We start from the raw sequence: 14,639 nt of genomic DNA on the forward strand, positions 1-14,639 counted from the left end.
ATTCCTTCACAACAACCTACAGACTGACCAAATACAGTGGTCAGTCTTCCTTCACATCAACCTACAGACTGACCTAATACAGTGGTCAGTATTCTTTCACATCAACCTACAGACTGAGCTAATACAGTGGTCAGTATTCCTTCACAACAACCAACAGACTGACCTAATACAGTGGTCAGTATTCCTTTGCATCAACCTACAGACTGACCTAATACAGTGGTCAGTATTCCTTCATAACACCACTACAGACTTTCCTTGTTGTTAATTCACTCAGTATTGGCACCCTTGGGGTTCATACAAGTGTTCAGGACTTCTCTGTCTGTAACATGATAAGTGGAGCTATGTTTTGAATAGTGAGACCCATTTCTTCATCACCTTTTAACGGTTTACAATGTGCTGTGGCGGATTCAACAAACTCTGCAAGGAAACCTATCTCTTGTGCATTAACTCCATATTATGGCTTACATCTGAAGGACAAAACAATAATGGAAGTGTCTTGCTTAATTTCATAGAGCTCCAGTCAATTTGTGTTTAACGGGCGATTAGCAATTTTTTTATTTCATAGCCTTAGCTTGCTTAAGCAAGGTTTTTTGCTTAAGGCCATTGGACACTTTCGGTACAGGAAAAAAAGTTCACAGATTAGAAGGTAATGGTGAAAGACTTCTCTAAAAATATTCCTCCATGCAATGCTTTACTTTTTGAGAAAACATTAAAACAATATAAATTCTCTATATCAAGAATTTCGGATTTACATGTATTCTACACACATGTCATGACACAGCGAAACGTGCAGAAACAAGGGTGGGTTTTCCCAGTAAATGATTGGACGATAGCTGTTCCTTGTGCATTAAAACGCGCGCATGAGCTCGGCGTCAGTTTATACGCGCGCACATGTTACACACGCGCACTCAAAATTGATACATTTTCAGCGCGCGTACGCGTAAGTGCGCAATTGCAATGAAACTAACAGGGATATAAATAAGCGTGCGATACAGTGCAACCCGCAAGGTTTACACAATGTATGCTGATTTAGTGGCCACTTGTTCGCTATTTTCCAAAACCGGTCTTTAAACCACTGTTAACACTCTCACACGTGACCGAGTTTTGACCAATCAGAGACTTGAAACCGTCCAAGGTATTTATTAATATGATTTATAGGCAACATGATTGAGAAACATGCAATAAAAGTCACCAATGAAAGTTTAAACTGAGTACTGATAATTTCATCAAGAAAGTTGAATATGAATGTTTAACATGTGGGAGTGACAGTAGGTACAAATCGCATCTCAGAGGCCACCGTATTCACAAATGGACCCTACAGAAAGTTGAATCTCCCAATTTAGTCTTGAGGTGAGTTTTGAAGATTCAAACTTTGTGACATACTTGATTGATTTCTAATCAACCAGGCGTTATAGTGAGCAGGATGCTTAAAGGCACTGGACACTTTGGTAATTGTCAAAGACCAGTATTCTCACTTGGTGTATCCCAATATATGCAGCATCACTAGGGTAAATGTTTAGGGGGGGGGGGGGCACAACTTTTTCCGGGGGGGGGGGGGGGGGGCACTTCAGAAAAAGGCCAATCAAGAGGCAGGGCCGATCCAGACCAAAATTTCAGTGGGGCCAGATGTGTCACAAATGGAGCATGCAAGCGCGTAGCCTTTGCTGCTTGAGGTCCTGGCCCGCTGAAAGGCCCCGGAAAATTTTGCATTCTCATGCTCTATGGTGCAAGCTAAGGCCATTTAGAGGCATTATTGATAAAGGACACAGAACACAAATCCTTCAAAATTTAAGCTGTAGAAGGTAGGCCTTTTGTGTTTGGGGAATACTTATTTTCTTTACAAAACATAGTCGGGGCAGTATCAGATCATCAAAATGCTTGTATTACACAAGGACAAAAGTTGAGTTTCCGGTTACATCTTAAAGCAATTAAGGGTTGGTCTGTTTGGTATGTTGTTTGGGGTTTCAAGATTGGAAATACTACCAGCCAACATTTCTAATGTAACAAGTGTGATGACACACCTGTGCCATCAAGTGATCCAATCAGGTGAAATGGTAAAGCAATGAAACAACTAGCATGTCTACCATCGCGGGAGGGTAACATGGTGCTATGGCAAACACTACTGCTACAACATAACAGAAACACTGTGTCCAATCTCTCAAATGTAACATACATCAGAGTTTTGGGAAAGAACACATAACTTCCAAACTCAAGTTTTCAATATACTTTTGGTGGAAAACCAGGGCTGATCTACATGTTAACAAGATGTAGGCTCTTAAAGGCAGTGGGCACTATTGGTAATTACTCCCCCCCAAAATTAGCATAAAAAATTACTTGGTTACAAGTAATGGAGAGCTGTTGATAGTATAAAACATTGTGAGAAACGGCTCTCTCTGAAGTAACATAGTTTTCAAGAAATAAGTTATTTTACATGAATTTGATTTTGAGACCTCAGATTTAGAATTTGAGGTCACGAAATCAAGCATCTGAATGCACACAACTTCGTGTAACATGGGTGTTTTTTCTTTCATTATTATCTCGCAACTTCAACAACCAATTGAGCTCAAATTTTTACAGGTTTGTTATTTTATGCATATGTTGAGATGCACCAAGTGACAAGACAGCCCCCGATTTCACGAAACTCATCGCAAGTTGCGACGCATCGTAGGGTTTGCGATGCGTCGCAGACCTATAAGACACTACGCGGCTGCGACGAGTTCGCAACTTACGACGTGTAACCCGTCGCAACTCCCCCTTGCGACGCGTCGTAGCGCTTCGTGAAATCGGGGGCTGGTCTTTGAAAATTACCAATAGTGTCCGGAGTCTGTAAAGGCTTTTTAGGCCTTATTAATAAACATAATTCTAATTTTTCCCAAGGGTAACAAAAATAAAAACTTGGACAAAAGTAGGAAGAGTATTATGCCTTTCCACGGTGAATGCCAACTCATGGTTGGTACCACCCATAAAATCTTGTTACTTAATATATGATCCTTGGTTGTCTTTCCTTTGTCAAGTCAGGGTTTCATTGTGGTACAAAATGTAGCAATAGGAACACAATAACTCAAGATGCTCCAATCAAGTTATACCAAGGCTGGGTACTGAAATTTTGTTTAAAGACACTGGATAATATTAGTAAGTGTCAAATACCAGTCTTCTCACTTGGTGTATCTCAACATATACATAAAATAACCAACCTGTGAAAATTTGAGCTCAATCGGTCGTCGAAGTTGCGAGATAGTAATGAAAGAAAAAAACACCCTTTTGTATGCTTGATTTCGAGACCTCAAATTCTAAACTTGAAGTCCCGAAATCAAATTTGTGGAAAATTACTTCTTTCTTGAAAACTACGTCCATTCAGAGGGAGCCGTTTCTCACAATGTTTTATACTATCAACCTCTCCCCATTACTCGTCACCAAGTAAGGTTTCATGCTAACAATTATTTTGAGTAATTACCAATAGTGTCCACTGCCTAAAACCGAACACTGCCTAAAACGGACATGAAGTAGAAAATATAGAGTCATGGGTTGTATGTTATAATGGAGTAATTTGCAGAGAATGTATTGAGTAGTTTCTACCATTTTTGCCACCAGTTACCATCCTTGTTTTGTACAAATGAAAAGTATTTACCCAATTCACCTGACATCATCATCAGAATAATCTTGGTTGGCCACTTTGGTGGGCAATGTCACTGTGCGTTATTCAGTGAAGTGCGCTTTTAGGCAACGCAGCGTTTATAAGTCAACCTACATGTGTTGCCCACCAAAATGGTGAGCGTGGCACAGTCGTCATGTGTGACATGCGTACAAGGGGTCAATAGGTCATTCCTACAAACGGGTTACTTAACCAACTCCCAAGTAAGATTTGCATGATGTAGAAAGGTTATCTGCTTAAAGATTATTTTCAAATGGCTGCTACTTGCTTACTACTTATTCTCTGCCTAAATCCAAATCAACCAATTTCCTTTAGTTCTTTTGTAATGAGCACTCAACTTGTTACGAGTCATCAGTCCTCATTACAACATATCTAAAGGATTATAACATGTTATCATGCAATTTGATGAAAATAAAAACAAAAAAACATCACCACTTTCAACATATATGCACATAAACACAATACTCATCCAAATCAAACTAAAGAATAAAGCAACATAAAGAAGCACAAGGGAGATAGGGTGTAAGCAGTTCATATATGACAAAAGACATGGGTTGGGTTTTAGTGTGGATTCAAGTCATTTCAAAACATTGCTCTAATCAATTGGAGTAACCTTCCCAGTTTGTCATTAAGGGCTAGATCAATGCAATTTATTAAGGTTAGTAGATAACTTAACTGATACTTAATATATCTGGCAGACAACCATACACCATATGTGATTCTTTCTGCTCATCAAAAGCCAGTACAGTGAGGTAATATAACAACATCCTTGGGGTTAACACGTTGGCAATTTTTAAGGGAAGATACAATTCTTTCTTAACTGAAACTTTGAGCTAAATGCTTACATTTTGGGTATAAATCTTTAATAACAGCATAGTCTTACGGACAATAGTTGAATTGTTCAGTGTGTTCAGAGACTCCCACATTAACACATGTCACTGTCAATACAAAACTAACAATTGTCCGAACCCAAACACATTCTTCATAATTCTTGATGGGGAATGGGTATCAAGATTTACAGCAAGGTTGTATCCTAGGGAAGCAAATTTGCCCAAAAGGCAATTGTATGTGGCATATGTTCATAATAAAAGGAAATCTCTTTTGTAACTAGCCCCTAGCACCATGCACTTTAGATACTACTATGGTCTGGCCAATCAAAGGCAAGCAGCACTGCAATTCAAACAAACAATTTAACTTAATGCAAAAATACACCACAATATGTGCACACAACAAAAACATGTTTGATTCAATTATATTGCTGATAAAAAGTTGTAATGAACGAACCCTGATGGGGCACTAGAACTTGTCATTTGCTTAAACAGCTACTTGAGCGAAATGTTAATACTGGAAATGCTGTTTTACCTTGTTTATAATGCGTTTGTTTGCCATTTAAATGTAATTTTGATTTGTCTACACTTCTGAATTTTTCAGAATTATTGATTAAAAAATCAGGCCCGCATCAAAATGGCCTGTCAAAATTGTTCAGAATTATCGATTAAAAAATCAGGCCTGGGTCAAAATGACAACGCTTTGACGCCATGGCTGGGAGTTTGCTTTGTTATACCTCCACGCTGCAATGAAGCGGGTATACAAATTGGAGCTCCCAACTATGACGTAATATGAGTGATTGCGTAACGGAGCTTTTCACGATTAAAATTAAAATTTGTTCATATAGTCATATGACTCGATTTCCTTATTGACTGAAAATATTTTAAATGAAATTCAGCAAAGTTCACGATTTGACACTTTCCTTCAAGCAGGTCTTTAAAAGTCATTAATATAAGTAAAAAGACCATAAATGGAGTAACTATAATGAATGGCCTTGGACTAACCATGACTTCAATTCATAAGGGTTGATTTGTGTGCAGAATGGGTTATACATGTAACTCATCTATATAATGATGGGAAGTATAATCTGATGTGATCAATTATGATTAATCAAAATATCAGATAAAGAAAACAAACTTGGGACCTTGAATATGTTTGAACCTTGGGCAGGCCCTTAATTAGGACCTTGAATATCTTTGAACCTTGGGCAGGCCCCTTAAACCCAAAGTTTTGGAAGGACATAAATTATTGTGCTATTTTTGAAAAGCACCAATGAATAAATCCTATGTATTTGATGAATGGAAGCACGGGTATTGTCAAATCAACATGTACACATGTATATGTACTGTGGTGGTACTGCTATACACCAGTGTACAGTACATGAGTTATAAACATCAACAATTGACTATCTGATTACCTAGTTGTTAAAGCCATTGGACCCTTTCGGTAAACAGTATTGTCCAAGTCCCACACTTCGTGTATCACAACTTACATATAAATTTAGGCTCAATCGGACATCGGAGTAGGGAGAAAATAAAGGGAAAACCCACTCCTGTTTTCGCGCGTTTCGCCGTGTCATGACATGTGTTTATAACAAATCCGTAATTCTCGTTAACGAGAATTTATATTGTTTTACCGTTTTCTCAAAAAGTAAAGCATTTCATGGACTAATATTTCAAGAGAAGTCTTTCACCATTACCTTCTGTAAACCCTGTAAATTATTTGTAAATCTGTGAACTTTTTTTTTTCTTTCTGTACCGAAAGGGTCCAATGGCTTTAAAAGGAAAAAGAAAAAGTGTACAAAGAAAATAATCGTCAAATAAATCTGCTGAGAGATCTTATTCCATTGATGTGCATGAATGAGTAAAAGCAGTGCCCACATGACATAGAAGTCTAGGACTATCTGAATCAAATTGGAGAGGATTCTTCATCCCATGTTTCATGTAGGTTTTATAAACTATTTATCATTTGATTTTTGTAGTGATAATTATTGTGTGAAGGAAACAAGTTATGTTCACACTCTATATCTTTGCATATTAAAAGGCAAGTGTTTATATACTCAAAGTATCATTGGGTTTGTATTGGAATTTGTTTGATGATAAACGTAACAAGACTGGGTTCTTATAAAAGTAGAGCACTTTGTCAAACCCCTTTATTTCCTGCAAGATATGTGAAGCTACGTTTTGAAGTATGATATATATTCCTCTATAGCACCTACAAGGTGCTGTGGCGCAATATTTTGTATCAGACCAGGAACACCGGGGCAAAACCCTTTCTCTTTACAATAAGTGCTCTGGGTTATTTTACATGTACATGTACGTGCATTACAGAACACACAGGACCTACAGCTTTACATCCCATCCAAAGGATAAAGCAATAATGGTTAAGTGTCTTGCTTAAGGACACAAGTGTCACGGCTGGGGAGTCGAACCCACACTCTGCTGATCAGAAACACCAGAGCTTGAGTCCGGTATTCTTATCCACTCGGCCACAACACGCCAATGTGTAATATTATTTGTTACACTACCACTATGAAATTTAAAAAGACTGTAAAAATACACCAATGACAAAATTGTTTAAGAGAACTTTGTTTGATAAAGATAAACAGGTGAATCATGTCAATGGTTTAACTCCTTAATGAGAGGTGAATCATGTCAATGGTTTAACTCCTTAATGAGACCAAACATTGAAATGTGTTGATATGAATACCTCTCCTACCTCAGAGAACTATAATTCAATTGTAAATGTTTCTAGTTGGATGTCATCGCTAAAGCCCGGTTCATAGGGTTCAAAGCAAGTGTGGACTTCACAAACTCGCAACAAATAATTTGAAGCAGTTGAGTTGTGCTCAACTCTCTTGCAAATATAGCGAAAACAGAGTTGTGCATCAAATTCACGTACCATTCGCATGAAGTATGAACCGGGCTTACTCTGTGTAACTGCCTTGGATTTACAGCGCTAAAATGAAGGGTAAATGTTACTCCAGTCACATGGAACTACTGTAAAGACACTTCTTGACCACACAATTAAACCGTATCTATGCGTCTACATTCTAATACAGAAATCTAGAGGTCAAATGGAAAGACACTAATTACTGTTAGAGTACTGGCTGCAAAGTGGTAAGTAACATACTTGGACTTTGTAAGTCCTCAAAACTATTCTTGAAGACATCACAGTACCGAGTAAAAACCAAAATAAATTGCATCTCATATCCTTCAGTCTTGATTTGGGAATAAAAATGTTCCCTCTTTCTACAACAAATGTTGTGATTGTCATTAGCACATGAGCAAGTATCTGCTGATATAGACCAAACAGGGGGTTAGATTCAAGAGCAATGATATTGAAATGTCTTTGAAGGTTTGTGGGGAACATGGTTATATCACATCACATAACAATACCAGTCTACACGTACCATTCTACAGACACTGCCTGTTGTAAATCAACCAACACACCACGCTGCCACTACGCATTGACTAAATACCTTCATTTCAGTACTTATTAGTTTGCCTTTCAAGATGTATCACCAGTCTTTGTAAGGGACATGTATTTTAGTTGATTATTTAATCTTAAATGTACTGTACACAAAGAGATCACAAAAAATGTTAACTTCAAGATAATCACGACCAATGAATTATTAACATAACTCCCAAATCAATACAGAAAACATAACCAACTACACACAAGAGAATGATTATAGTTGTCCCCCAAAAAATAATAAATAAACCCAAACACACATCCTCTACCCCCCCCCCACAAAAAAACCCTGATATAATATAAATATAAAAAAACAAAAAAAACACCAAAAAAACGATCAAACAAACGAACAAAGGAACGAACGGATGACAATTGAACGAACAAACGAACGAACGAACGAACGAACGAACGAACGAACGAGCGAGCGAACGAACGAACGAGCGAACGAGCGAACGATCGAACAAACAAACAAACAAAAACAAACATACAAACAAACACATAATGTACAAACAAACAAATGCAGGAAATAACTGGTGAGGGTGAGAGTAACTGGTAATACATCTGTGTGTCCCCTTTACACAGAAAGCCTAAAAGTGAAACTTGTCTATAAAATGTAAAGCAAGCTCTTTGAATATTCCCATATACAGCAAAGGGTTATACAGGTTAAAATACCAAACTAAGTGGTGTGTCAGTTGGTTGGTAGGAGACGATTAATAAGAATAAGATCAATATACCTCTAGCTCCTGGTGACCAGGTAAGCACAAAGAAGTAAAAACACAACAGGGTTAAACTAAGCACTATCAAACGCCAAGGAATCTACAGATTATCAACTTATTGTCAACATTCATGTCTACAACAACTTGGAATGTATTGAATATTCTGGATGTTGAAATGATGTTTGGTTGCTGTCTTCATAGTGCTGTCTGATGATGGTGCCAATGATTGTAGTATACACATAATAGAATTATTAACACAGCTAGGGGGGAAATAATCTGCTCATTACCCCACATTTACATCATAATAACAGTAATCAAATATTAATAATCAACAAAATGAATCTTGAAATTGCATTTCCAAACATTTCTTAAACAGGTTTTTCATCAGTAAATGTCAATAAAGCACTTGTCCTCAAAGTTTGTGATCTCAATTGGCTACCATTGTAAAGTCCCTGATCAATGACCAATGAGTGGCAGCTGATGTGTAGCTTTATGGGTACTAAAGTCATCACTCATTGTACTACAGATGCAGCAAGAATGATCTCTGTCATTTATGTCATTAATAAATATAAAAGCTGACATTTGACTCAACAATTAGGGTTTGATTCTGACGTTTGATGTGCATGTTGGTCACCCTTATGAACAGTCAGTTTGCAGTCAGTTTGCTTTATCACAACTGAACATTCCATTGTAAGTTTAAGAAACTTATGTGAAGAAAACAAAAATTGTAACAACTACCTTTGCCGAATTTAATTTTATTTTGCAAGAAAATGCATTAAAACTACTCCTTTAGACAAATAAATTACCTTCAACCGAAGTCATGTGGCACATTTGATTCCCTTCCTTACGTTATGCAACAATCATAGCAATTGTGCAGACCATTTTAGGCAAAAATATTGCTTTGTTAAATGGACCATCAAACAGCTTGAGTTACACTGGTGTCAACTTGCAGCCTGTCATTTATTGATGGTTTTGCACCATCAAAAACAATTTCAGAAAACACCTGGACATTCTACATGAAAGTACTAAACCACTGTGGGTATAAATGCTTTGACATATACAGAGTGTTTCAAAACAAAAGTATGTATTCAAAAAAATGTATCCCAAATGGATTTCTTATAAGTTACAAAAATCTGGCACTTAGTCATGTTAGTATTGGTGGACCAAGGTCATAGTTTTTTTAATTTCTAACAAGTTGATCCTCAGCTGTTCTGCATGAGTGAGCACATGATATTTTAATTGGCGAACCCCTTAACTCATATATCAGAGGCAGCCAAGCATAGAACACAACTCTGAAATGTAGCTTTGAATATTAGTAGTAGACTCATAAACCAAGTATGCATCAGGGGGAAAGTAATATACCACTAAAAAACATATCCATAAAAGATGGCAAATCTCACATCTGAATATTTGTAGATGTTATTTAGTTCTGATTGTTTCAATCAGGTTAAGAAAGTAAACCAATAAGTTTCATGCGTCTATTGTTGTTTGATTATGCAAGGTTCTCCATCCTCATGACACATACAGATCCAAATGCGATAACAACCGATATATACAAATTGAAGTTTGAGTTGCTATACACAGAAGTCAGTTATAATTGTTTTGAGTACATACCTTTGACTGTGAAAACTTAAGTCCCACACCTTCCATGGTAACCTGCAGCAGGCCACCCTGTCCACTCTTAACATCTTGGATGGGAAACTCTCCCCCTAACTCTGGCTCTACAACATTACAAAAACAGTCTCATTATAGAACCTCATATAAATGTCCAACAGTTTAAAGTGTGTACATGTATATTGGGGACACAAAGGTATATGACATGGACCAAATGCAATCAGCTGCAATGATAAAAACATCCGTACTAAAGTAATACCAGTCAAATGCTCACACTCTCTGTCAATCATTGTGCAAGACTGCTGTTGATGATTTTATTACATTGAAATAAGATGTATCAAATGTTGGAAAAGTGTGCGTCTATCAAATGGGGACAATTCACTCCTAGACCAAGTCAAAGGAACCAATGTCATGCAGGGCCCAATTTCATAGAGCTGCTTAAGCAAAAATTTTTGCTTAACCCCAAAAAAACTTGCTTAGTAAAATCAGATTACCGGCTAAGACTCCACTCAATTGTTGGTTTTATGAAGCACAAATGTTACACACAAAAATAAAATAATTATTTTTTCAATATAACATTTGTGATAGCAAAACAAATGAATTGCTTTGGCAAAATTACAAGTGCTATAAAAGCCCTAGGTTGGTTTAATGAAAAGCTCTCCCCAATTGATAGATTTATCTCCTGACTTACCTCCGGTGATGCCATTCTTTTGACGAGTGGCTGCCTTTTCCATGCTCTCTTTAATGCAGAAATACAGTTCGCGACACTAGAACGTATTCAAACAAACAAATAAGACATTAATTGAAGATTGAAAACAGTGACACACAAACACACAGTTAAAGGCAGTGGACAGTATTGGTAATTACTCACAATAATGATTCGCGAAAAAACCTTAGATTTTGAGATTTTGAAATAAAGCATCGTGAAAGCACAACTTCGTGTGTCAAGGGTGTTTTTCCTTTCATTATTATCTCGCAACTTTGACGACCAATTGAGCTCAAATTTTCACAGGTTTGTTATTCTATACATATGTTGAGATACATTGTACATCAAGTGAGAAGACTGGTCTTTGACAATTACCAATCATGTCCAGTGTCTTTAACACACACATACTGTGAGGCAAATTCAACTAAAATCATCTATAACTACTGAAATTTGATGAAGTTTTGTTCAAACTTTATGCTAGAAAGGTGAATTAAGTCTTGTTTCCCACAAATTCACACAAAAACAAGTTACATACAATGTACTATGGTCTAAAAGTTTGTTAGTATTTTTTAGTTCCCTTCTAATAAAAACTAATAATTAAAAAGCAACAGTTTAGCATTAATTATTTGGACATACAAAAACAATAACTCAACTGAATAATTTCTTATAAAAACAAATAAATAAAATACGCACTATAACACAGCTATAGAACAGTGGTAAACCAAAGCTTGTATTAACACCACACTATTGAAGGGTTTGGATACGTTTTGAATATTAATTTTTAGGCCATGACATGAATTCTTATCATACTGCGCATGAAATTGTATGTAATATAATTTATCTAGCGTAGAAATTTCAGCTTCATTAATCATAAAGCTTTTGAGAAAAAAAGGGAAAATCATAGAGCATTGAGAGTTGCGTAAATCCGCTGTACATGGTAAAGTAAATTTCGTCTCACTGAGATAACAAAAATATTTTTGTGAAATAGCTTTTCTCATTTCTCAAAAACTACAGCACCTCAGCAAGTAATATTTTAAGTGAAGTGTTCTACCATCATTATCTTTAAACCAGGTAAGTTTAATGTAAATCTCTGGGCATCTCTGTTTTGTGTCGTACAAAAAGTACACCCAAACACGAAACAAAAAAGAAACTTGGACAAATGAAACTGTTGCTTAGTAACTATGTAAGAAGAGTAATCAATTTTATGTACCTTCTTGGTGTAGAATTTATCAAGTCTTGTAGTATTAGCTAGTCTCCTCCACAAGCAAAGAACCTTTGTTTTAGGGCAGTACGTCATGTTGATCAATCTCTCATACCAACATCGATCACAAACTGCTCCACTCCCACTGCGTATGATTACACAGTCATCACAAACCTGTATTACACAATCAATACGATAAGACATGCAGTTAGGATAAAGAATAGAAGATTGTATTGACCTTTACTCCAAGTGTGAGGAGATGTCAGTAACAATCCTGCCATTAGCAGTCAGCACTCAGAATTTTTTTTAAATTAGGTCATAGTTGTGCACTAATGGGGTTTGGCCAGGATTTGTCACTGGCAACCCTCTGTGGTTTACAGCATTAACAGCGACCAGCCACCAACCAAAGTCATTACAACGTGGTTAAGAACGGGGTCTCACACTATTATTCCCATTAATAAATACCTTGTCATGAAAAACAAATGGTTAAAACAGTCAAAATCTCAAACTTTTGCTTTGTAATTCTGTTGTACTTATGTTCAAGAGCCACAATTTACTGTCAACAGTGAGCTCTGCTAAATGTAACCAATGGGTTTATGCGCACGCTCATGTTACATTAAAAATGATACATTTTCAGCATGTAAGCGCATGATGTGCGCAGTGGCAATGAAACTAAGATGGATCAATTTGCGATACAATGCAAAGCCCAAACCCTAGTTGTATGCTGGTTTAAGGGCCATTTATTAGCTAGCGCCGGTCTATGTCGCCACGTGATCAGGTTTTGACCAATCAGAGTCTGTAAACTGTCAAAGGTATTTATTAATCTGCTATAGACCATTGGGATGATTGGTTGGAGTGATAACCCAAGCAGCTTCTGACACTTTGGCCAATCAGTAACAAGAAACACCCCAAACCAAACAAACTAACACCCGAACCAAATTCTGAATTAAGTACATGAAAAGTTTGATGTCTGAAACAGTTAGGAGAGACTGGGCGCGCTAGAAGTCGAAAGTTTGACTGTTGCAGTCGTTCGTAATGACTCTGGAGCGCCTTGGTTTCAGACGTCGAACTTGTCATGAGCCAAGCCATTGTTAATAAAATGTTAAGTTCGCCTGTGTGAAACAAAAAGCTATTTGGATTACCCTAGAGTAGCTCCTAATCTATTTGGTTCGGCGTGACTCTGGAGCGCCTGTGTGAAACGGGTCTAATATACTGTACATGTACACATCAATCAATCAACACAATGTTTTTGCATTCAACCATGTCACTTTGACTGCATACACACATGTCAAATATTATCTGTGGACTATTACTCAAATTAATTATTAGCATTAAAACTTACTTGGTAACAAGCAATGAAGAGCTGTTGATACAGTGAAAAATAGTATGAAACAGTGAAAAATAGCTCCTCTGAAGTAACTTAGGTTTTTTTTTTAAGGATAAAAAGCCATTGGTGAATTATATTTGAATACTGTCTGGTACAATGATGTGCTTGATCACAAGTTACCACTTAAATTTGAATTCATCATACTAGAGACAGTTGATACATGTATGTCACATGATTAGGGGGCAAACTTTTGCGTAGTTATTAAAGAGACAGTGAACACCTGAACACAATTCTGAATGAATGTGTATAGCACAATGGCACCAGGGTTTGCTCCTCTGGAGGTTGCTCCGAAGCTTGCCCCGAATCATGTGACGTGGCAACTGTCTCTATAGTCTGAGGGATTCAAATGTAAGTGGAACATTGTGACTAAGCAAGTCATTGTACCAGATCTAACTTGCAAATGGTTTATATCTTACTCAAATGTTAAAAGACTTCCAAGCCTGAAGCCTTTTATTAGGCATCTGAAAGCATACAAATTTGTCACACGAAGTTGTGTGCTTTCAGATGCTTGATTTCGGGGGTCTCAAAATCAAATTCGTGGAAAATTACTTTTTTCTTTTAAACTTCGTTACTTCATGGGGAGCTGCTTCTCACAATGTTTTATACTATCAACCTCTCCCCATTACTCATTACCAAGTAAGGTTTTATGCTAATAATTATTTTGAGTAATTACCAATAGTGTCCACTGCCTTTAAATATGGCTCAAGAAAGACAATTTGAGATAAACATACCTCCATAAATAAGACATCTCCTTTAGTGTCACTGCCTGCATGTACCACAAATGAATGTTTACGCATTCGTCTACTGCCTGAAGGTTTCAGATCAATGTCATTACCATGCTACAGATACAAACCAATCAAGGCATACAATATGAATAATAGTAATAATCGGTTTTCATATAGAGCTTTATAGAGCTTTATACACCCGAAGAGCGTCTCAAAGCACTTCCAACATTATTACCCTATTTACTGGGCCTTAATTCATTCCTTAAACCATCTTGACAAAAATGCGCTACTAAGCTTAATGAATCAAAGAGCCATCTCTGCCCTCATACATGTACA

At 36.9% G+C, this 14,639-nt stretch overlaps 1 protein-coding gene across 7 annotated transcripts in view; it reads right to left on the reverse strand.

The window, feature by feature from the left end:
* The window catches only part of LOC139954089 (MAP kinase-activating death domain protein-like), an 84,272-nt gene that overhangs the window by 9,598 nt on the left and 60,035 nt on the right, over nucleotides 1–14,639 (reverse strand). For all 7 annotated transcript variants that reach the window (XM_071953759.1, XM_071953758.1, XM_071953757.1 and 4 more), the window contains 4 exons: nucleotides 14,310–14,417; nucleotides 12,201–12,365; nucleotides 10,976–11,051; nucleotides 10,285–10,391 (listed from right to left, as the gene is read on the reverse strand). In XM_071953759.1, coding sequence (XP_071809860.1) covers nucleotides 10,285–10,391; nucleotides 10,976–11,051; nucleotides 12,201–12,365; nucleotides 14,310–14,417 — 456 coding nt within the window. The remainder of the gene's footprint in view (nucleotides 1–10,284; nucleotides 10,392–10,975; nucleotides 11,052–12,200; nucleotides 12,366–14,309; nucleotides 14,418–14,639) is intronic.

The sequence above is a fragment of the Asterias amurensis genome, chromosome 22 (assembly GCF_032118995.1).
Source record: "Asterias amurensis chromosome 22, ASM3211899v1".
NCBI lineage: Eukaryota > Metazoa > Echinodermata > Asteroidea > Forcipulatida > Asteriidae > Asterias > Asterias amurensis.